The sequence below is a fragment of the Myxine glutinosa genome, chromosome 8 (genome assembly GCF_964187855.1).
Source record: "Myxine glutinosa chromosome 8, kmMyxGlut1.1, whole genome shotgun sequence".
In the NCBI taxonomy this organism is placed as follows: domain Eukaryota; kingdom Metazoa; phylum Chordata; class Myxini; order Myxiniformes; family Myxinidae; genus Myxine; species Myxine glutinosa.
Window position 1 is genome coordinate 31,621,219 of NC_136268.1, and position 25,296 is coordinate 31,646,514.

At 48.2% G+C, this 25,296-nt stretch overlaps 2 protein-coding genes across 4 annotated transcripts in view; one reads left to right on the forward strand and one right to left on the reverse strand.

The window, feature by feature from the left end:
• The window catches only part of LOC137432380 (uncharacterized), a 515,673-nt gene that overhangs the window by 244,846 nt on the left and 245,531 nt on the right, over positions 1-25,296 (forward strand). The gene's annotated exons all lie outside the window — the stretch shown is intronic.
• LOC144893147 (uncharacterized) lies at positions 12,089-13,909 on the reverse strand. The gene is made up of 2 exons (XM_078782783.1): positions 13,720-13,909; positions 12,089-13,473 (listed from the first exon to the last, which is right to left on the reverse strand). Exons 1-2 carry the CDS (start codon positions 13,729-13,731, stop codon positions 12,418-12,420), a joined length of 1,068 nt encoding a protein of 355 aa, XP_078638909.1. The 5' UTR covers positions 13,732-13,909; the 3' UTR covers positions 12,089-12,417.

Below are 25,296 nucleotides of genomic sequence, written 5' to 3' on the forward strand. Positions count from 1 at the left end.
GAAACCTACTACCTATGGACTCTCCACCTATACAGGTGAGAAGATTGTTCCCTGCGGTACATGTGATGTCACGGTGGGCTACGATAACCGTGAGTTTCACCTACCCCTGATCGTCATTCCTGGAAAGGGCCCTTCCTTACTCGGCAGGAACTGGTTGAGCATAATTCGACTGAAGTGGGAAAGCATTCATCAACTCCGGGCAGCCAATGTTTCTCCTACCGCAGCATACACACTCAAAAATGTGCTGGATACGTACCCGGATGTCTTCAAGGATGAGCTTGGAACCTTGAAAGGACATACGGCTAAACTCAGGGTTGACCGGGATGCCAATCCTATATTTTGCAGGGCTCGCCCAGTCCCTTTCGCCCTGCGTGAGCGGATTGACAAGGAACTGGATCATCTTGAAAATCTGGGGATCATCGAGCAAATCCAGTATGCCGAAATGGGCGGCGCCCATCGTTCCAGTCATAAAATCGGACCAGTCCATCCGCATATGTGGAGATTATAAAATGACCGTGAACAGGTGTTCTTCATTGGATAAATATCCAATCCCGAGGATCGAAGACCTCTATGCTCGTCTCACGGGAGGCAAGACTTTTACGAAACTCGATCTCAAATCCGCCTATCTACAGCTCTGCTTGGACGAGAATTCGAAACAGTATCTTACCATCAACACGCATCGTGGGTTGTATAGGTACCACCGACTTAGTTTTGGAGTGAAATCTGCACCTGGAATTTATCAGCGTGTCATGGACAGTTTGTTTGCCGCCGAATGCAACGTCGTTTGTTACCAGGATGATATTCTGGTTACTGGTCGTACGGACGCGGAACATCTACAGAACCTGGAGAGAGTTCTGAAGAAGATTTCGGACTCCGGCCTACGTTTGCGTCGAGACAAGTGCAAGTTTATGGTGCCATCAGTCACGTACCCTGGGTCATACGATTGATGCCGAGGTCTACACCCGACAGATGAGAAAGTCCGAGCTATCAAGGATGCTCCTTCTCCACGAGATGTGACCGAATTGAAGTCATACCTCGGTTTGCTTCAGTTCATATGGTCGTTACATCCCGAATGTGACCGACGTTTTGGGCCCCCTTTATCGGCTTTTGAGGAAAGGAGTCTCCTGGAGCTGGGGGGTCTAGTGAACAATCAGCATTCCAGACCTCTAAGGATCTGCTCAAATCGTCCAATGTTCTCGTTTCATTTTGATCCAGAGAAGGATCTTGTGCTGACATGCGATGCCTGTCGGTATGGAGTGGGGAGTGTATTATCGCACGTGATGCTGATGGTACAGAAAGACCGGTTGCATTTGCATCCAGAACGTTGACCCCGGCAGAGAAAAACTAATTCCCAACTTGACAAGGAAGGATTGGGAATCATTTTCGGCGTTGGCAAATTTCGCCAGTACCTTCTTGGACATCATTTCACGATTCGCACTGATCACAAGCCGTTGATCAGTCTGTTTGGTCCAACTAAGGCGACATCTGACACACTACCACCCAGGATCATCCGCTGGTCCCTGTTTCTCGCTGCTTATGACTACACCATATGTTATAAGCCCGGTTCGTCTATCACAAATGCAGATGCCATGAGTCGGTTACCCCTTCCAGAATCCGTTGATGATTCCCCTACACCAGGATCCATTATCGCACTGATGGATCATCTGGAAGATTGTGCTGTCGATTCTGGCCAGATCCGCACTCATACTCGACGAGACCCCGTTCTGTCCAGAACTGTCCAGCTGTACAGCTTGGATGGCATTTGCTACCTGAGGGTGACCCAGATTTTGCGGCTTTTAAAGCACGTAAAAAACGAACTCAGCGTGGAAAATGGTTGCCTACTCTGGGGATGTCGTGTCGTGATCCCGAAAAATCTGCGTTCCAGGGTCATGGATGAATCCATGACTGTCACCCCGGGATTGTGAAGATGAAGGTCACTCGCCAGAAACTATGTGTGGTGGCCGAATCTTGATGCTGATATCGAACATCATGTTCGACATTGTTACCCCTGCCAGAGCACCCGGAATACACCTGCGAAAGCGCCACTGCATCCCTGGGAATGGCCCAGCGAACCGTGGCATCGCCTACATCTCGATTATGCCGGGCCTATTAACGGCAGCATTGATTCTAATAATTACGGACGCGCACACAAAATGGATTGATGCCTATGTGACGCGTGGTACTACGTCAGCCATTGTCATCGAAAGACTCAGACGCTGTTTCGCCACTCATGGTCTGCCCAGGATGATCGTGAGTGATAACGGTTCGTGTTTTTCCCAGTACCGAGTTTGCCAAGTTCACACGTCGGAACGGCATCAAACATAAGTTTGTCAGCCCACATCACCAGGCTTCAAATGCTTGGCCGAACGATCCGTGGGAATCATCAAATCCGGATTGCAGAAACTTCAGGAGGGAACCTGGAAACAAAGCTGTCTCGTCTCCTGTTCAAATACCGCATCACGCCACAATCAACAACCCAACCGGAGCAGCTCCGTCTGAGTTATTGATGAAACGACACTTGAGATCGACACTTGACAATCTCAAACCAGACATATCATCAAATGTTTATCAGAGCCAGCTTAATCAAAAGTTGGTGCACGATAAGACGTCCAACAGTCGATGTATCAACATTGGAGATCCAGTGTTTGCCCGAAATTTTGGTGCAGGTGCGACGTGGCTACCGGGAGACATCATCGAGAAGCCAGGTCCACTGTCCAGTGTGATTCGCCTGCAGGACGGCCGCAAAATTCGTCGACATCAGGGACCACATAACCTACCGTCACTGTGAGTCGATGGAGCCTGTAGCATCGTCACAGTCAGGACAACAGTTCGACACGCCACTGCCGGAGATCGTCGTGGCCGCTCCAGCCAGCTCGGATGCCCGAAAACCTCTGCAAACGCTACACCCTTCGTGGAGACCAAAGGAATCACCTCGGACTCTGTATCCACTGGTACACCAGCGACCCAAAGGAATCACCTCGGACTCTGTATCCACTGGTACACCGCGACGCTCAATGCGTGAGAGAAAAGCACCCGACCGGTTGAATCTTTGAAGATGTTTTTTTTTCACGTTGACACATGTTCTATTTTCACGTATTTTCATTATTCTCATAACCGTTTGCACACATATTTTCACATGTTTTGGAATGTTGCTTTTGAAATGTCAATTCTGGAAATCTAGCACGTATATTGCTCTTGGTAATTTTGGACTTAAAGGGGAGGATGTCATGTATGCAGTGCAAATGTTCACCGTTGTATCCCTACACCGGGACCGGGTTGTATCCCTACGCCAGAGCTCGGATGGCGCTGCTGTGAATCGGGCCTTGATTGGCAGAGTGAATAAACGCGTACGACAATTGATCGCAGTTTGTCGAGATACTTTACAGGCGCAATGGGGAATGGGGGTGCAGACTGGATGGTGCGCAATGAAGTCGATTGGAGGGTGGGCTGCAAAATGAACGGGGCCTACTCTTATTTATTTCTTTTACACAACGCAGGTATCACTATTGGAAATGGCCTGATCTCACATATACTAAGAACAAACATTTTTGAAATACCCGCCTAACAAAAAACGACTCCTGCGAACAATTGACGATGCTTCCGAACCCCCGCGCATGTTTGGCGAACTTTTGGAGCCTAAAATACGAATGTTGGACTTTGCCATTTTTTTCGACATTCGCATCCTTCGCGAACCGTTCGCGTGTCCCGTGAAAACCCACCTTTAGTCCCAAATTTCGTTCATTTATTGATGGATTTTACCCGGTGTGTACCCCGGTTTAGAATAGGTACACCGTATACCTGCGTGTCGTAAGAGGCGACTAAAAGGGTTGCGTCAGGAAGGGCATCCGGCCATAAAAACATTGCCTCAAAAAGGGAACCATGACAATTACAACTACATATGGGCAGGGTACAGCCCGAAGTACCCCGTGGGGAACCCGATCGAAGCAAGGGTGGAAATCATTCCCTTTATGACGACGAAAAGTCTGATGCCCAACGTGGCGCTCGGTTTCTGAGGTTTGGGACATGGAATGTAGGGACAATGACAGGGAGGTCGGGAGAGGTGGTGTAAGTGTTGGTCGGAAGAGGGGTGGACATATGTTGTGTGCAGGAGACAAGGTGGGGGGGGAGGTGGTGTGGAAGTGGTGGGGGGTGGGCAGGGACAGAAATACAAGTTTGTGTGGCAAGGGTGCCCAGAAGGCGTGAATGGTGTTGGTGTCCTGTTTTCTGAGGAGTTTGTGGATGGTGTGGTGGGTTGTGGCGGGGGTGGGTGAGGGGTTGATGATGGTGGGGTAGTGATTGGGGGGCTCTTGGAGGGCGTCATCTCGGGGTGTGCTCCGCGGGTTGGTCGGAGCGAAGGGGAGGGGGACAGGTTCTGGTGTGCGGTGGAGAGGCTGATGGAGGGCGTGAGGGATGGGGGCCTTGGGGGAGTTGTTGTGGTGGGAGGGGACCTGGATGGGCGTGTGGGGGGGGGAGTATGGACGGTTTTGGGGGAGTTCATGGGGGTTGCGGGTGTGGTGTGGGGGATGGAGGGGGTGGAAGAATTTTGGAGTTTGCTGATGGAGCTGATTTGTTGGTTTGTGGTGCTCAGTTCCAGGGGGAGGATGGTGGGCTTGTTGCATGCACGTCGGGTGGGTCGACGACGGCCGTTGACTGCCTGGTGGTGCGTGGGCGGGATGAGGGCACCTCCGGGACGTGGGGGTAATCCCAGGGGAGGAGGCTGTTTCGCGGCACCACTTGGTTGTCTGCGACATAAGGTTGAAGGGTGCGGGGGGAGCTCGGCGGGTGGGGTGCCGGCCGGGGTTAGGGGTGTGGGGGTTGAGGGGGGTGACAGTGAGGGAGGCATTGAAAGGGAGGCTGGGTATGGTGGGGGATGGTGTGGTTGAAGCTTGAGGGTGGTTGGATGTCGGTGGGGGATGGTCTGTTGGGGGCCGTTGGTGGGGTGTGTGGGTGGATGGGGGGGACCGCCGAGGCACTCGGAGGCATGGTGGTGGGGTGGTGGGGTTGGAGGGAGGATTGGCGGGGGGAGGGGGTGCGGGGGCGGAGGAGGAGGAGCATGGGGGTTGTGTGGCGGCTGGGAGGGTTGCAGGGAGGGGGTGGCGGAGGCGCGGGGGGCGTGTGAGAGGATGTTCGGAGGGCGCTTGGATTTGGGGGAGGGTCGGAGGGCGGTGTTCGGGATTGCGGAGCGGGTGGCGTGGTGTGGTGGGGGGGGGGGGGGGAGGGCATGCTTTGGGGATGGGGTGGGACGGGTCGTTGTGGACCCGGATGTAGTTGGAGGAGGATGGAGGAGATATATGGAAATGCTGTTGGGTGCAGGGGGTGGGTGGGATGGCGACGTGGAGAGTGGCCCAGTTTTGGGACCGGCAGAGAGGATGACCGAGGGGGAGGTTGGGAAAGCGATTGAAGCAATGAAGAGTGGAGGAGCAGGGGGGCCGACGGGAGTTGTGGGAGATATGTTGAAGGCAGCGGTAAATTGGGGTGTGAAGAGAATGACAGAGATCTGTAATCTGGTGGTGAAAGAAGGCCGCATTCCAGTGGATTGGGAACTGAGTACCCTCGTCACTCTATACAAGGGGAAAGGTGACCCTCTGGAGTGTGGCTCGTATCGAGCGATAAAGTTATTGCAGCATGGAATGAGGGTGTTGGAGGGGGTGTTGGAGAGGAGGATGGGGAGGAGGGTGAGGATTGGCGAGGTGCGGTTTGGATTTGTGCCGGGGGAAGGAAGGACAGACGTGCTTTTTGTTGTGGTGCGGTTGCGGGGGGGGGGGGGGGGGAGGAGGAGGGGATTGTTTCTTGGGTTTGTTGATCTGGAGAGGGCATTCGATGGGGTTCCGCGTGAAGTAGTGACATGGGCATTGAGGGGGTTGGGGGTGGGGTGGGTGGATGGTCAGAGTGGTGATGGCAATGTACAAAAGAGCGCACACAGCTGTGGGGGCGAGGGCCGGGAGCGGTGGGGCGTTTGGGGTGGGGGTGGGAGTGCGTCGGGGGTCGGTACTGCGTCCACTACTATTTGTAGCTGTGATGGAGGTGCTGGCTCGGAACGTAAAGGAGGGTTTATCGTGGGAGTTGTTGTGTGCAGATGGTCTGGTGTTGATTGCGGAGGGTATGGATAGACTGAAGGAGAAGATGAACGGGTGGAAGGAATGTGTGGAGACGAAGGGTCTGGGGGTGAATGTCGGAGGGACGAAGGTGATGGCAAGTGGTAAAGCATGTGGTGAGATGGGAAGAACTGGGAGGTGGCCATGTGCTGTGTGCGGGGGAGGGGGGGGGTATCGGAGTGAACTCAATTCAATGTACAATGTGCGCTGAGTGGGTTCATCAAAAATGTGGTGGTTTGGGAGGGTCATTGACCAGTGTGGCAGCTACATTCAAGTGTAACGTGTGCACAGAGGGAGCTGCAGATGGAGGAAATGTTGGGTTGGATCTTGGAGACGCGTGAAGCTGGAAGGTGTGAAAACATTTTGCTACCTCGGAGACATGCTGAATGGAGAAGGTGGATCAGACTCGGCGGCGGTTGCTGGAGTGGGATGTGCATGGAAGAAGTTTCGGGGGGTGAGTGGCGTGCTGACGAGGTGGGGAGTGTCGTTGAGGCTGGGGGGAGGGGTGTATGCTGCATGTGTGAGGGGTGTTGTGATTTGTGGGAGCAGGACGTGGGTGGTGAACGTAGAGCAGCAACGAGGGCTGGAGGGGGTGGGGATGCGGGTGTTTCGGTGGGTGTGTGGGGTGTCGTTGAGAGGGAAGAAGCCAGGTGGTGGATTGCGAGGGATGATGGAAATAGAGCCTGTGATGGATGCTGTGAGGAGAAACGGTTTGAGATGGTTTGGTCATGTGTTGAGGAGGGATGGGGGTGGCTGGTTGAGGGGAGTGATGGAGGTGGATGTGGAGGGGGGTGGAGGGCGGGGAGGACCGAGGGGGACTTGGCTGGAGGTGGTCGGGGAGGGGGTGCGGGCAGGGGGGTTGATGGGGGGAGATGCAGAGGGTGGGGCAGGGTGGGGGGTATTGTCATGGGGACCGCAAGGCTAACCCCCGCTCTTGCAGGGAAAATGGCCTTTGAAATGCCTGTTGTTGTTTGTTGATGTTTGGTGGATTTGTCACTCAATTCTTTTATTCCCGCCATGAATTGCGCCATGAAGGCTTGCATGTCTCCCCCCTCCCCACCCCCCACTTGCGCAGCGGGCGCGGCCCTCGTCGCCATGTGCGAGGCACCGCCATTTTCTTTGCCTGCTACCTCGACTGCTGCACCCTCATTAATTGCATGCTCAATTTCCTCTACTTCTTCCCGGGGGTCCTGGGTTGACTCTAATTCCTCCTCTATCTCCTCATTTCCCCCCACCGGCATCCGACCGACTTGGCTATCCATGGCACGATTTAATTTCGTTGTTAAATAAAATTTCGGCCGCTCGTAATTTTGAGTGCGTTAGGCGCACTTCGGGTCCAATCCCACTTCCCTGACACCAATTGTTGCGGCCAATATGCACAATTGGTGTCCAAAATTTGGTCTAAAAAAATTTAGTCCCAGGTTCCAAATCCACACTCCTGACTACCAATTGTTGCGGATCTCAAAACGTCGGCCTTCCCCTTACCAAGGGGGGATGAATCCCCTTATCTTTTATCAAGCCGACGCGATCCGGGGCTATCACGTTCCTTCCGGTCAGCGCTGAATAGGGTGATAGGTCGAATTAGTCCTATTACCGAATTACCAGCACCTCCCATGAAGCAAGGAAATAACCCCGCCTGAACCACGGTTTTAGTGGACACGCCGAGCGATAGCGAGCCACGATTCGGGCCATTAACAGGTACTAAACCCGATTTGAGCGGTTGTGATTGTGCCACGCTTACCCAATTGAGAAATCATAAAACGGTCGAATTAAGAGGAAACAGGAATAACAAGGAATTTATTACACTTTGTAGAATGGAGAGGAAGATGCAATGTACAGTGAAGAAGAAGAAGAAGCAGATACACAGGGCAGCCTTATAACAGTCTTAACTTATCCCTGGACACGGGCCCATTCGCCCTCAGACTCAGACTCACACGGGGGTTGTAGATGGTCGGGTTGGGGGTCCAACGATGGCGTCCACAGCTCGCTCCGGTGATAGGTCGAATTAGACTCGTGCCACGAAGAGGATGGTAGACCGCAGGCAAGCTCTCCGCGTGTCATTGGCGTGGATCGGATTATATGGGGAGAGGTGAGCGAGGCTGGGCGGTTATTTCACGGCTTAGCCGCGTATGTAATAAACGAACCGGCTGGCGGTTATACTGGCGGTCTCAGCAAGCCCAAAGCCAAATCCTCCACGAGTTCTTTCAATCACTCAGGATAACAGCGCCTCTGTCAGGCGCCAAACATGCGAGTCCTCCTTGCAATGCAATGCGCTCCCAACAAGTCCTTGCACAATTCGTAACGCCAGCCAGTCCTTTACAGCAAAAGCACCTCTCCCAACAGTCCTTCCCAGTCCTTATCACGCGAGTCCTCTGGAAGGGCTTTGCGTGCGCGATTATATAGCGCTGCCCAGCGAACCCTCTTGAATCTGGTAGACGCGCACTCACCACGCCCCTTAGCCATGCCCACTCGAGCCCTGGTTGGTTGTTGGGGTATTACCGGCTCCGCCCTTGATGTCTGCTTGACGTGGCCACACCCCCACCCTTGTGCTCCAACCCTTTTCCAGGCCTTACCTCGTGGCATTTGGATGGTTTCAGCATCCTAATGCGAGAGGCAATGGGGGCAGATTGGATGGGCGCAATGGGGAATGGGGTGCAGACTAGATGGTGCGCAATGAAGTCGATTGGAGGGTGGGCTGCAAAATGAACGGGGCCTACTCTTATTTATTTCTTTCACACAACGCAGGAAGGAGTATGGACGGTTTTGAGGGAGTTCATGGGGGTTACGGATATGGTGTGAGAAATGGAGAAGGTGAAAGGATTTTGGAGTTTGCTGATGGAGCTGATTTGATGATTTGTAATACTCAGTTCCAGAAAGAGGATAATAAGCTTGTTACATACACGTCATGTGGGTCGACGACAACCGTTGACTACATGCTGGTGCGTCGGCGAGATAGGGGGCACCTCCGGGACACAAAGGTGATCCCGGGGGAGGAGGCTGTTTCACAGCACCACTTGGTTGTCTGCGACATAAGGGTGAAAGGTGCGAGGAGAGCTCGGCGGGTGAAGAACCAACCGAGAATGAAGGAGTGGAGGTTGAAAGAGGTGACAGTGAGGGAGGCATTAAAACAGAGGCTGAGTATGGTGGAGGATGATGTGGTTGAGCTTGAAAGTGGTTGGATGTCAATGAAAGATAGTCTGTTGGGAGCCGTTTGTGAGGTATGTGGATGGACAAAAGGACCACCGAGGCACTCGGAAACATGGTGGTGGGATGATGAAGTTGGAAAGAAGATTGACGAGAAGAGGAAGAAGTTCAAGGAGTGGCAGAAGGCGAAGGGTATGGGGGCAGAAAAGTCAGAGCATGAAAGTTATAAGGCAGCCAAGAAGGCTGCAAAGAAAGAGGTAGCAAAGGCACAGGAGGCATGTAGGAAAATGTTCAGAGAATGCTTGGATTCGGAAGAGGGTCAGAGAGGGGTATTCAGGATTGCAAAGCAGATAGCGAAAGAGAGGTGTGATGTGATGGGGGTGAGTTGCTTGAAGGATGAAGTGGGACAAATCGTTGTCGACCCAGATGGAATTAAAGGAAGATGGAAGAGATATATGGAAATACTGTTGAATGCAGAGAATGAATGGGATGGTAACATAGAGAGTAACCCAGTTTTAGGACCGGCAGAGAAGATAACGGAGAAGGAAGTTGAGGAAGCGATAAAAGCAATGAAGAGTAGAAAAGCGGAAGGGCCGACGGGAGTGGTGGGAGATATGTTGAAGGCAGCGGGAAATTGGGGTGTGAAGAGAATGACAGAGATCTGCAATCTGGTGGTGAAAGAAGGCCGCATTCCAGTGGATTGGGAACTGAGTACCCTCGTCCCTCTGTACAAGGGGAAAGGTGACCCTCTGGACTGTGGCTCGTATCGAGCGATAAAGTTATTGGAGCATGGAAGGAAGGTATTGGAAAGGGTGTTGGAGAGGCGGATAAGGAAGAAAGTGAAGATTGACGAAATGCAGTTTGGATTTAAGCCAGGAAGAGGAACGACAGACGCGTTTTTTATTGTGAGGCAGTTGCAGGAGAAGTATATGGAGAAGAGGAAGAAGTTGTTTCTTGGGTTTGTTGATCTGGAGAAAGCATTCGATATGGTTCCACGTGAAGTAGTGACATGGGCATTGAGGAAGTTAGGAGTGGAGGAATGGTTGATCAGAGTAGTGATGGCAATGTACAAAAGAGCTGTTAGGACGAAGGACGGGAACAGTGGTGAGTTTGAGGTGAAGGTGGGAGTGCATCAGGGGTCGGTACTAAGTCCACTACTATTTGTAGCTGTGATGGAGGTGCTGGCTCAGAACGTAAAGGAGGGTTTACCATGGGAGTTGTTGTATGCAGATGATCTGGTGTTGATTGCAGAAAGTATGGATGGACTGAAGGAGAAGATGAACAAGTGGAAGGAATGTATAGAGACAAAAGGTCTGAAGGTGAATATCGGAAAAACGAAGGTGATGGCAAGTGGTAAAGCATGTGGTGAGGTGGAAAGAACTGGGAAGTGGCCGTGTGCTGTGTGCAGGAATGGTGTCGGAGTGAATTCCATTCAATGTACAATGTGCGCTGAGTGGGTTCATCAAAAATGTAGTGGTTTGAGAGGGTCATTAACCACGTAGGGCGGGTCATACTCAGGTGCCAAAATCAATCTGAAGGAAATCCTAACATGAGGGGTGTCTATATTATGTGTTTTTTTATGGGGAATTCAAATATGAGTTTATTTGTTGGATAGGATAACTCCAACCTACATCAATTTGTATTTCTAAATTGCCAATTTTACCCTTTCGAACCCCTTTATAAGATATTAAAAGATATAAGGAAAATCATTCATATTGACACAGCCAAATCAAATGTACATATTTATTAACAGGTGAACTGTATGTATATCACTGGTTACAATTACAAAGATCAATCTCCTTACTTCTTGAACTTTACCAGGTTGCACAAGTCCTGCTTTGACTCATTCTTGGACATCAGCCTCCTGCTGGTCTCCTGAGCCCTGATGCCTCCATCCCTCTTTTCCTGTGAGAAGTACTTAGCAGAAGCCTCAGTCACCATTTTAACAACCCTCTCAATGCTTTGTGTGTGGCAAAGCCAGTTGAGCACCTCCATGGGGGTGTTGATGAAGTTCTTCACCTCCGAGGTGCTTAGGGAGCAGGTGAGAGGTGGCTCTGACACACCTTCTGACCAGCTGATCAAGTTACCAATGCTGAAGCATCACAGTTGATGTCAGGTGTCTTTCTGGTCCTGACAGAGGAGTCCCCCAGCTGAGTGTCTGGGTCCCCCTCTCCCCTGATGGCCAGGATTCTCTCCACCCCCTCAGTCCTCTCCTTCTGATCCTCAGAGCACAGCAGTGTTTGGAGGATGGCTTCACTGTGGGCATACCAAGCAGATCTTCTCACAGTCGGCATCACAAGGTCCAGCACCTCCTTCCTCTGGGACTTGAGGCAGTCCAGCTGAAACAAGATGTGCCTAGGCCCTTCGATCCAGGAGTGCTTGACTTTCACGTTGAACCAACATGGATAATACACTCCAATGATGAATTCCACAATGAATTGCAGATTCTTCTGGTTCTTTCCTGTCAGTCCATGCTTTGACACCCAGAGCCTGAGAAGTCTGTTCGCTGTGGTGAGCCAGCGGCTGTGGTTTACTGGTCCAATCTCCACTAGAGCCAGCCTTGCAGGAAGCACTCCATCCCTGATTGCACAGACAATTTTATAGCCATAGTGTTGATCAGTTGAGAGATCTTCAATGGCCTTGTCAGACAGCTTGATCAGTGGAGGGCCAACAAAGATCCGGGTGAAGTTTGGATTGATATCCAAGTCTGTAGCAGAAGCAAGGAGCTTTCCTATTGGCCCGGAAAATGTGTTGTCTGACAGAGTAGGGCCATCAAGGTGAACAATGAGATGGTGCAGGGGAAGTTCACCAGTGTGCAGGTTGCACACGAACCAGACCAGCTTTCTCCCCAGGTGTGCAGCTCCAGCTTCCGCATTACTCCAGCTTTCACACCAGTGTTGACATTTGTTGAGTCTCCTCCAATGGCCCACAAGGTCTTATCAAAACCCCTCTCTTTCAGCCAGGCAAACAGGACCTTAGCAATCTGCTCCACATGTGACTCCTCTTTAGTTGCTTTCTCTGGGGTAAAGTGGAACAGATAGTAGCTACCAGGCTCACTAACAACAGTATCGTGTTCTTCCTTGATCTTTGCAGGAAAAGATTGGTCATTGCCCTCAGCTTCCATCATCACATTGGGCAGGTCAATCCGCCCATCAAAGAGGATGCAGGAGATCCCCCCCTACTCCCTGCACTTCTCATCAAACTCTTCCCCCAGCTCTGTCATCAACTTCTCCTGTGCTCTATTGACCTTGTTCTTATCAATCACTTTACTTGTATTGTCTTCTGTGATGATTCCTGCATCAATCAGAGCTGCAGTTGCTATCGCTGCAGTTGGCCTCAGCCCTATGCCATACCTTACACTAGCAAGGGCAATGTTTGGAATCTCATCATAGTTTTTCTGGACCTTTGCTGAAGCTGCAGGCTCAGTGTCAGTTTCAGGGAAGAGCTCAACTTCAGTGACAAACTCATCTTCAGCACCACTTCTCTCCAATTCCAGATCCTCATCACCATCTGACAAAAATCTCTCAACATCCTTCCTGGCTGCCTTCTCTGCTGCTGCAGCATTTTCCTCCTTGCTCCTTCTCCTTTTCTCTGCATTCTTTTTATTTTCCTGCCTTTCCAATGTCCTCACCTGTCTCTTGTGCTCTGGCAGATCAGGGCTCCCCGTTTGGTGGGGTCCTTTACTTCCAACCTTCTCTTTCTGTCCCTTGATGTAGGCAAGATCTTTCACAGGAATCATTTTCTCTCTGCTGCAGGAACAGTTAATGTGGGCTTGGATCACACAGCCCTCACCCGCCTCACAGCCTCCCCCCTCACAACTGGTAATCTGACACTTGCAAGTCAAAATATCAAATAACTTGTCTAACTTGACAATGAACCTCTCTTTGGCATCAAGTTTGCCCTTCCCAAGAGAAAACCTCACTGCCTGATTCCAGACCTCCTTGAGCTTGGACATGATGGTCACCTTTTCATTGATAACAGGAGGCTTGAAAAGAGCATTAGCTTTGCTCCACTGACAAATCAGACCAAGGTAGATGTCAGACACGAGCTGGTCCACTGGGTAGTTCCTCCTGTCATCTTCACTTTGCTCCCTCAAGTAGATGCCATACCTCAGGATATCCCTCACAGTTGGCAGTTCAGACACCAACAGCTCCTGCCCAGTGCCAACAAGATTACTTAAATGAGAACTTGATTTCATCCTTGTTCTGACTTGAGCCATTTTTAGTAGTTCACACTGAAATAAAAACAATAATACACAGGTAAGTATCCACTACAGACAGATATTAAGGTATTACACAGGTATTACAGAAAACCGTCAAAATATTCACTTCACAGGTTACTATTTTCCTTCACATGTAACTCAGGGCTGGCAATAGGTAAGTACACAAATCAATTAACAAATATAATATAAAACAAGGTAATTTACATCTAAAATTATTATCTATTTGTTCCTCAGGTTCCTTATCAAAAACGTACTTACAGGCAATGCCATAAGAAGAGAAGAGAAGACGGATGGATAAGGATTGCCAACCTCCTCAACATCGAGCTTTCAGCAACAAGATGGCTACAACTGCCTTCCCAACAGGAAGTTACCAAAATAAAAGCCCGAACTTCAAAATAAAAAACTTCTCTTTTTTCCAGAAGAATAGCAATATAATCAAAAATTTAATAATAATCAACGGCAAATTGATGTAGGTTAGGGTTATCAGAATTTTAAAAAAAACCTCAGATTTGTGTTCTACACACCAAAATACGTAATATGAACACCCCTCTCGATTGATTTCAAAAAAAAAAAAAGTATGGCCCACCCTATAACCAGTGTGGCAGCTACATTCAAGTGTAAGGTGTGCACAGAGGGAGCTGCAGATGGAGGAAATGTTGACTTGGATCTTAGAGATGGCGTGAAGCTGGAAGGTGTGAAAACATTTTGCTACCTCGGAGACATGCTGAATGGAGAAGGTGGATCAGACTCGGCAATGGTTGCTTGAGTGAGATGTGCATGGAAGAAGTTTCGGGAACTGAGTGGCGTGCTGACGAGGAGGGGAGTGTCATTGAAGCTGAAGGGAAAGGTGTATGCTGCATGTGTGAGAAGTGTTATGATTTATGGGAGTGAGACATGGGTAATGACCGTAGAGCAGCAACGAAGGCTGGAAAGGATGGAAATGCGAATGGTTCGGTGGATGTGTGGAGTATCGTTGAGAGAGAGGAAGACAAATGATGAATTGCGAAAGATGATGGGAATAGAGCCTGTGATGGATGCTGTGAAGAGAAACAGGTTGAGATGGTTTGGTCATGTGTTGAGGAAGGATGAAAGTGACTGGTTGAGAAGAGTGATGGAAATGAATGTAGAAGGAAGTAGAGGACGGGACACCCACTCCTGCAACACACGCACATCCACACACACACATATATATATATACATATATATATATATACATATACATCCACACACACACACACACACACACACACACACACACACACACACACACACACACACACACACACACACACACACACACACACACATATATATATATATATATATATATATAATATATATATATATATTGTTACGGAAACGGAGAGGGCTTCCCTCGTTGCCCTGCGGAGATCAACCCGCCGTTCCTTCTACTAACCACTCTCCGTTCCTGGTCGTCCCAACGCTCTCTCCCGCCCGCAGCGCCGCCAGGGTATTCGGGCCAGAAAGTCGGAATGGGCCTTCCCGGGACCTGAGTGCAACGCTCGGTCGTGAGACAGGGAAGAGACGGCCGTTCGAGCTACGGTTTTAGGTTACCGAGCGGGTTTAGTAACCCGTAGTTCGAACCATTAACAAGCTACACCCGATTATAACGTTGGCCAAATCGCGCTATGCTAAATCAATGATAGAAAAGACACGACGACTGGGAAAGATGAAACGACGCAAGGGGGTACAGTTCTCAAGACCTCCGGAGGAGGGCGTAATTACAGTGGTGGAGAAAAGGGGTAGATTACAAGGTAGAGTGAGGTAAAGAACACAGAAGAGATGGGCACTTAAATACAGGCTTATTTAATCCCAGACAGACCACGGACAAATGGACAAGGCAGACTCACACTGGGGTTGATGGCAGGAATGGACAGGTAGATCGATGGCACAAGGTGCACCTTGGCTCGGGGACAGGATAAAGCACAGTCCAAAGATGCAGGGAGGTCTCACTGAACGGCAGAGGTCTCACCGCACTCGGAGGGTACGTCTTTCTTGCTTCAAGCTCAGCGCGCATCTGACATCACCTCTCTCTCTACTGCGCATGCTCAACGGGGAGTGACACGCCCTCGGCTGGTTGGTTCCGCCCCAATTGGGGCCGGTCCGCCGCTTCCATTGGGTGCGGGGGTTACCGGGCTCTGCCCTTGACGAGGAGCCGACAGGGAGCCATGTTCTGCCCCTGTTTGGTAACCCCGTCGAGCACATGTCCGATGGCGGCTCGTTGGGAAGGCCTGGTGTCCTTCCACCACTCCTACCAACCAAGCCGGAGTGAGGATGCGCACTCCCTGCGCTCGTTGTTGTTGTTGTTGTTGTTGCTGCTGAAGAGAACTGTGAGGAAGAGCTGCGGGGAGGTATTGGGAGGTCCTAAACTTCCTAACGGTGCCATACAATCACATTCTGGTGCAACGAAGGGTCAGAATTAATGGAAACGAATCCTTAACTGACATAGACTAAGAATAACTAGCAAGATGTCCTATAGTTGTCCACATGAGATGCGGTGGACCTGGATGCGACATTTAATGGGGGAAATAGGGGGAGGTCGGGTCTACAGAGAGTTGTTTACAGAAAATGGGACGAGGGAATGGGGGATTGGGGAGAGTTGGGAAGTATTGAGGAAATAGGGGAATATTTACAAGCGGATATGGATGGATGCAAATCCCATATCCGCAACAATATATATATACAGGGGGCTGCAAAAGTAGGTATACAGTCATGAAAAACAAAACGTGCACACAAAACGTATTTTATTGATTATACAAGCATATCAATAATAACATATCAAAAATAAACATATCAATAATAAACATATTAATCCCTCAAATGTTCAAACTGTTTGCCCCCGGCATTCACACACTCCACTAGTCGAGTATGGACACCCATGCACACTCTGGCACAAAGGTCTTTATCAGCATCAATTTCCTGGCAAGCTTCCCGTATGAACTGAATCATGGCATCAACAGAACGTGGCTTGCGTGCGAAAACCCTGTCTTTTACACATCCCCAGAAAAAGAAGTCCATAGGGGTGAGATCCGGCGAACGTGGTGGCCAGTCAACGGCTCCCCGACGTCCAATCCACCTGTTGGGAAATTCTTTGTCAAGTAGCGCACGCACAGTGAGTGCGAAGTGCGGTGGCGCCCCATCCTGCTGAAAGTAGAAGTCGTCCTGCTGCTGTTGTTCGCGTACCTGTGGTATGATTGTATCCGTCAGCATGTTCAGATACATGTGTTGATCGACAGTCCTGTGCAGAATGATAGGTCCAACGACACCTTTGCAGGACAGGCCAGCCCACACTGTCACCCCAGGTTGATTGAGCTATTGCTCAATCGTGACTTTAGGGTTATCAGTTGCGTAGTAGACACAATTGTGCCGATTAACGGCACCCGATAGCTTAAAGTTTGCTTCATCGGACCACACTTCATCGGACCACATCGGACCACACATCGGACCACACAAGATCCTTCTCTGGATCAAAATGAACGAGAACATTGGACGATTTGAGCAGATCCTTAGAGGTCTGGAATGCTGATTGTTCAGTGGACCCCCAGCTCCAGGAGACTCCTTTCCTCAAAAGCCGATAAAGGGGGTCCAAAACGTCGGTCACATTCGGGATGTAACGACCATAGAACTGAAGCAAACCGAGGTATGACTTCAATTCGGTCACGTCTCGTGGAGCAGGAGCATCCTTGATAGCTCGGACTTTCTCATCTGTCGGGTGTAGACCCTCGGCATCAATCGTATGACCCAGGTACGTGACTGATGGCACCATAAACTTGCACTTGTCTCGACGCAAACGTAGGCCAGAGTCCGAAATCTTCTTCAGAACTCTATCCAGGTTTTGTAGATGTTCCGCGTCCGTACGACCAGTAACCAGAATATCATCCTGGTAACAAACGACGTTGCGTTTGGCGGCAAACAAACTGTCCATGACACGCTGATAAATTCCAGGTGCAGATTTCACTCCAAAACTGAGTCGGTGGTACCTGTACAACCCACGATGCGTGTTGATGGTAAGATACTGTTTCGAATTCTCGTCCAAGCGGAGCTGTAGATAGGCGGATTTGAGATCGAGTTTCGTAAAAGTCTTGCCTCCCATGAGACGAGCATAGAGGTCTTCGATCCTTGGGATTGGATATTTATCCAATGAAGAACACTTGTTCATGGTCATTTTATAATCTCCACATATGCGGATGGACTGGTCCGATTTTATGACCAGAACGATGGGCGCCGCCCATTCGGCATACTGGATTTGCTCGATGATGCCCAGATTTTCAAGATGATCCAGTTCCTTGTCTATCCGCTCCCGCAGCGCGAAAGGGACTGGGCGAGCTCTGCAAAATATAGGATTGGCATCCCGGTCAACACTGAGTTTAGCCGTATGTCCTTTCAAGGTTCCAAGCTCATCCTTGAAGACATCCGGGTATGTATCCAGCACATTTTTGAGTGTGTTTGCTGCGGTAGCAGAAACGTTGGCTGCCCGGAGTTGATGAATGCTTTTCCACTTCAGTTGAATTATGCTCAACCAGTTCCTGCCGAGTAAGGAAGGGCCCTTTCCAGGAATGACGATCAGGGGTAGGTGAAACTCACGGTTATCGTAGCCCACCGTGACGTCACATGTACCGCAGGGAACAATCTTCTCACCTGTATAGGTGGAGAGTCCATAGGTAGTAGGTTTCAGATGGGGTCGGTCAGCATCACTCCACAGGTTTGTGAAAACAGCATGGCTGATGAGCGAGACGGCCGCACCAGTGTCGACCTCCATTTGCAATGGTCGATTGTTGACGACAACAGTGGCAAGAAGAGGGTCCCGCTTATGGTGAGAATCAATATGAAGCAGGTCATACGATTCTGAGTTGTCGGAAACAGAGCTCACCTAGTCACACTCAGGTTCCTCCGAACCGATAAACTGATGAATCTTCTTGTCAGCAGCTTTCCCTTTTCCCGATTTGCGAGTGATGCAAGCTGGAGCAATATGGCCAGTTTTCGAACAGAAATGGCAGGTCGCACCTTTGAACCGACATCTCCAGAGGGTGCTCTCCGTTGCACCGAAAACATTTGTTGTGGGTTTGAGACTGCACTGGCTTCTGACGAGGAGCCTTGTTCCAACGTTTTGGCTGAACATGATCCAACCGATTCACAGCAGGGCTGGTACCAGACGGGCGAGTGGCACCGATGCTTGTAGCGTTGCGTTCAGCACTTTCCATGGAAATGGCGGTGTCTCTGGCATTTTGGAACGTCAGTCTTCTCTCAACAACCAGGCGTCTACGAGTGCGGTCATCGGACATGCCAACCACCAGCAAATCACGGAGCATGTCATCAATCGTGTCCCCAAACTCACACAGATGTGACAGTTTTTTGAGGTGTGCAATGAAGTCTGCGATCGACCGACCTTGCTGCTGTCTGCACATGTAAAAATTAAACCGACACAGGATGACTGAAGGAGATGGATTACAATGTTCCTTCAAAGCGGCCTTGAGCTCTGCATACGTGAGCTCCTGGATTGTCCGAGGACGAATCGGGTCTTTAACGAGTGTGAACGTCTCACCTCCGCAAACGGACAGGAAGACGGCCTTCATCCGGGCTTCGGTCGCGATGCCGTTCGCCTCGAAGTAGAAAGACAACCGCTCAGAATATGTGTCAAAATCTTCCTCATGAGGGTCGAATTCATCGATATGGCTGAAAGAAGTCATGGTCTAGACTCTAGATGTTTATCCTCGTCGCCATGTAAGGTATCTCGACAAACTACGATCGATTGCAGCACACGTTTATTGACTCTGCCGATACATGCCCGATTAACTGCAGCGCCATCCAAGCTGGGGCGTTGGGATACAATGCGGTCCCGGTGTAGGGATACAACGGTGAATATTTGCAGCTTCATACATGACAGATTGCCCTTGGGATAAGGAAGAATTGATTAGTTTTTGGTGAAGCTCAGGATATTATTCCCGATCCAGGAATTTTTTGAAGGATCTTTTTTACCATTGGAAGATAGGGCTCATTTTTTTTTAACATTAACTTCTATATATTCTATATTTAACATTGTGATATGAAAATAGTTTTCATATTTGTTGTAAATGTAGTTTAAACTCGTGGTTATGCGTTAGAGCGCATTTTTTAATTTAAATAAAGACATATTCTGTCATTTTAAAACCACCAAAGTATGTATTAGGTTTCCCCATTTAATAAAATGTATCGTTTGATACGTATGATGCTTTAAAACTGCACAGTAAACTCAATAAAGGTTAAAGGTTTGCCCCCCATAGATAGTCACACAAGCAACATGTAGCCTCATTTGTAGTATAGTTATGTCTTCGTATATGTGAGAGTAGGCCCCTTCCAGTGTTAATCCTGCGTTGTGTAAAGACAGGAGGATAGGCCCTACTTCTACAAACCATTCCACGTCCATAGGCTCGATCCATTGCGGCTAAATAGCCCTGGTTGTGTTGGGCGCGTGTTAACACGAGGTGGACCTCGGAAGGTGGAGGAGGGTTGAGGTCGGTGCAGCAGCAGTGGGGACAGTAAGAATGAGCCACCAATCAAGGCTCACAGCGTGTGGCTGCAGCACTGCGTCACAAGGCGTGGTTGGAACATCGATCGGGCTAAGAGGGTTGGCAATAAAACCGATTGCGCGAAGCCCCCACCTCAGTTATGAGGAGGGAGAGGTGCTCGTCAGTACTCAGTTCTCAGTCGGGAGTTCCCAGTGATGGGAAAGGTGCGCTGAAAGAAGTTGTGAGTTCTCAGTTCTGAGAAGGGAGAGGCGCTTGAAAGGACTGGCAGAGGAGAGAGAGGACGCGCTTGAAGAGGATCACTCGCACTGTATGAACTTGGTTACGAGGGATACGTGGGCGCAGCCAGGGCGTTGATAACTTGCGCGGTTCAGCCAAAGCGAGTGAACGTGGCTGAATAACCGCCAGCCGCGCTAAGTCCGCCCTCTACCGTTCGCCCCGAGATTACCCGTTTTTTTCGTGCGACACGATACGAGTTCCTGCCTTCGCCTACCTCCATCTTCGCGGGACGTGCCGGGGACCGTGGAGAGCCGGAGGGGGCCGTTCCTGGACGACCAAGCCGGCGCGTTTGGCCTGAACATCATCCTGCCCATCTGCAATCCCCGTGTGAGTGTGTCGGACGGGCCCGTTTGTCCTTGGGTATTAAGAATTAAGACTGTCTAAGCTTCCCTGTGTCTCTTCGTCCTGAGCTGTAAATACGTGCAATAATCATTAAACCTATTTGTTCTTCCTTTTCTTCTGAATTCGATCGTCTTTGTGATTTCTCCATTGACTAAGCGTGGCACGGGTAAAACCGCTTGAATCGGGTTCCACTATCTATAACGGCGCAGATCACGTGTACGCAAACCGCTCGGCGTATCACCATCACACGTGGTTCGTGCGAGGCTTATTTCCTCGCTTCCAGGGCAGCGCTAGTACTTAGGTACGAGCGATTTGGTCCCGAAACCCTATTTGGCGCTGTCCGGGAAGGGACGTAATAGGTCTCTGGTCGCGCCAGGTCAGTAAAGACAAGGGGATTAATCCCCCCTTGATAAGGGGAGAAGGCCGGCAACAGATCCGCAACAGTATTATTCCAACTAAACCCACGGCGGGAGTATGCGCTCTACTACGTTCTACGTTCTAGTTGTGTTTGTGATATTACATTTTTATAGGCAATTTAGGTTGAAGATTTAGGTTGAATGTTTTTTTTTCAAGAAAGAACCCCTCAGCACATACATAGGAGAGGTGTAGGTGCACACTGGAAGTTTGGGACGATTACACCTCACCACCACGTAATTCAAAACACCTCACCACCAAGTAATTTAAAACACCTCACAACCATAAAACAAGTTATAAAAACACTTCACCACCACGAAATTGAAAACACCTCACAGCCATAAAACACGTAATAAAAACACCTCATAGCCACAAAATTGAAAACACCTCACAGCCATAAACACGTAATAAAAACACGTCACAGCCATAAAACACGTAATAAAAACACCTCACAGCCATAAAACACGTAATAAAAACACCTCACAGCCATAAAACACGTAATAAAAATACCTCACCACCACCAAATTAAAAACACGTCACAGCCATAAAACACGAAATTAAAAACACCTCACAGCCATAAAACACATAATAAAAATACCTCACAGCCATAAAACACGAAATTAAAAACACATAACAGCCATAAAACACATAGTAAAAACACCTCACAGCCATAAAACACGAAATTAAAAACACCTCACAGCCATAAAACACGTAATAAAAATACCTCACCACCACAAAATTAAAAACACCTCACAGCCATAAAACACGTAATAAAAACACCCCACAGCCATAAAACACGTAATAAAAACACCTCACAGCCATAAAACACGTAATAAAAACACCTCACAGCCATAAAACACATAATAAAAACACATCACAGCCATAAAACACGTAATAAAAACACATCACAGCCATAAAACACATAATAAAAACACACCACCACAAAATTAAAAACACCTCACAGCCATAAATAAAGCACGTAATAAAAACACCTCACAGCCATAAAGCACGTAATAAAAACACCTCACAGCCATAAAACACGTAATAAAAACACATCACAGCCATAAAACACATAATAAAAACACACCACCACAAAATTAAAAACACCTCACAGCCATAAAGCACGTAATAAAAACACCTCACAGCCATAAAACACGTAATAAAAACACATCACAGTAGGGTGGTGCTCAAAATAATTTTTTTTAAATATTTACTGGGACATGGCTTTATGTTGTTCCTTTTGTTCCAAAATGAAAAGACACCAAATATGAAAGCAATCTGATTTTATTTAGGGGTGCCACATCAGCCTTCAAACTAAAGGTGTCTACAAAACTTTTCTATATATGGATCGAAAGCAAAACCAGAAGTTTGTTTTATGAAAATCGACCCTCCACTCACTTTCTTTGTATTCTAGCAAACACAAGTTACAATAGCTGCACAAATAGCACTATATTGCTATGAAAACTCAAATTCAATGATAACAATCCAAATGTTCAGTTCATAAAATGAAGAGACACCATATCACATAATATTAAAAAACCCAAATATAATGAGAAATGTAACTCCTATTTCTGGGCCTGTTTCACCACTGTTGCCTTCTTGGCATCGGGGTACATCTTCCTGTGAGCAGCAACAACTTGGAGCAGAGCTTACTTTTGCTCTTCATCCTTTGTAAGGAGCTTATTGTAGTCTTGTATCAATGCGACACCCCTTTCTGCCCTGTCGTTCACCACGACTAAGCCACTGGCGGCTTTCTTTGCTTCCTGAAAGCTGGTTTCTTGCTCCCATGAACCAGGATCCTTATCCATCCAATCAGTTGGGGTCCCTAGGATGCTGAAGAAATGCTTGGTGTGTTTTGTTATGAGGCCAGCGATTGACAGGGCGGTTCCTCGTTTGATAGCTGGTCTCTTTGGAGAGGGGTTTTCACCGTCATTTTTCAATGCTTCAATCATATTGATCTTGCTTTCTTTGTCAATTCTGGTGTCAAAGAATGCAAATGCCACTAGTACTGGGCTCATGTACCACGTGTGGCGGCCAAGTGCCTTCAAGGCTGCCTGAGCCATCTTCTGATTGATTTGTTCAAACTTTTCCAACTTCTTGAAGAGGTTAATGTCATTCAGGGGAGCCTCAATAGCTTGTGGAGCCCGAAACCAAGCCTGTACATACACAAGGCAGACAAAAATGTTGAAGGCTCGGAGTTCTCTCGCCTCTCGAAGTGTCAAGTGGAACTCTGACCGAAACATGAACACCTGTAGTAAATATAGTGCTTTTGCCATCCATCTGGCTCTGTGCATTGCTCCTGGAGCCATGATCCGGATTCCACGAGGTGGGATTCCTCCCATGTAGATGACAGTCAGTTCTAGGAGTTCACGATAATCATCTCGTGGCTGCTGATCTTTCAAACACACAAGAACGTTTTTGGCTCCAACACAGTGTCTACAGATCCCATGGAAGCCTTCCTCTCTGAGAATTGATCGTGAAGAAACTTCCTGTCCTCGGGGTTGGTGATTATGGCCTCCGAATCTGCATGCCTAAGATCAAACGTCTTCTCCAAAGAGGCCTTGAAGGATGCTTCCTTTTTCTCTTGGGTCGCACCACCCCGCTTTGCACCTTTTTGGAGGCTCCTCCATTCTTCATATAGCCTCTCCAAACGATGGATGCAGTGCTGCTTCGTCGTTGTAGGTAGGTGAGCTTTTTCCCAGAACTTCACAACCTCTTCAATGGTGAGGGTTGCACTCTCCCAGGCAGTGCGATTCTCCTTCTTCAGGTGATGGAAAAACAGGACAAGAGATTGATGCACAGTCGGGAGCTTGGCACCTTTGATGGCATCTCCAGAAGTGGACCCAATGAGATACACATTATCCTGAGCCCGAGTTTTCAATGAAACACTGGTACTAGCACATGCCATATCTGCAAAATAAGCAAGAATGTGGGTAAAATCCTGTTAATTCTTACTCCACAGGGTCACTCTCTACAAAAGAGCCACAGTCAATAAGTTAGGCCTACATATTACACACTAAAAAAGCGTACCCCTGACCCAGGGAACCTGTACAAAACATGCATGAAAATTGCCCAGATAGCGATCATAGGAAGTCTCAAAACTGTATGTATAATATATTGTATATATATAATGTATAATGTGTATTTATGTATATTTATTATTTAATGTATATTTACTATATATTTATTTTTAATATTATATTTAATGTATATATATAATTATGTATTTATTTTGTGTATATACAGCCCAAAAATGGGAATTCCTATTTTTGCATGGGGGAAAATTCATCACTGATGTGGCACCCCTAATTATTATTGGATTCCATTCAAATTTGGTGTGCTTTCCTTTGACACAAAAAGGAACATAAATAGACCATGTCCCGGAGACAATCTGCATTTTGATTTTTTGAAGCCCACCCTACATCACAGCCATAAAACACATAATAAAAACACACCACCACAAAATTAAAAACACCTCACAGCCATAAAGCACGTAATAAAAACACCTCACAGCCATAAAACACATAATAAAAACACCTCACAGCCATAAAACACATAATAAAAACACACCACCACAAAATTAAAAACACCTCACAGCCATAAAGCACGTAATAAAAACACCTCACAGCCATAAAACACGTAATAAAAACACATCACAGCCATAAAACACATAATAAAAACACACCACCACAAAATTAAAAACACCTCACAGCCATAAAGCACGTAATAAAAACACATCACAGCCATAAAACACATAATAAAAACACACCACCACAAAATTAAAAACACCTCACAGCCATAAAGCACGTAATAAAAACACCTCACAGCCATAAAACACGTAATAAAAACACATCACAGCCATAAAACACATAATAAAAACACCACCACAAAATTAAAAACACCTCACAGCCATAAAGCACGTAATAAAAACACCTCACAGGCATAAAACACGTAATAAAAACACATCACAGCCATAAAACACATAATAAAAACACCACCACAAAATTAAAAGCACCTCACAGCCATAAAGCACGTAATAAAAACACCTCACAGCCATAAAACACGTAATAAAAACACCTCACAGCCATAAAACACGTAATAAAAATACCTCACCACCACAAAATTAAAAACACCCCACAGCCATAAAACACGTAATAAAAACACCCCACAGCCATAAAACACGTAATAAAAACACCTCACAGCCATAAAACACGTAATAAAAACACCTCACAGCCATAAAGCACGTAATAAAAACACCTCACAGCCATAAAACACG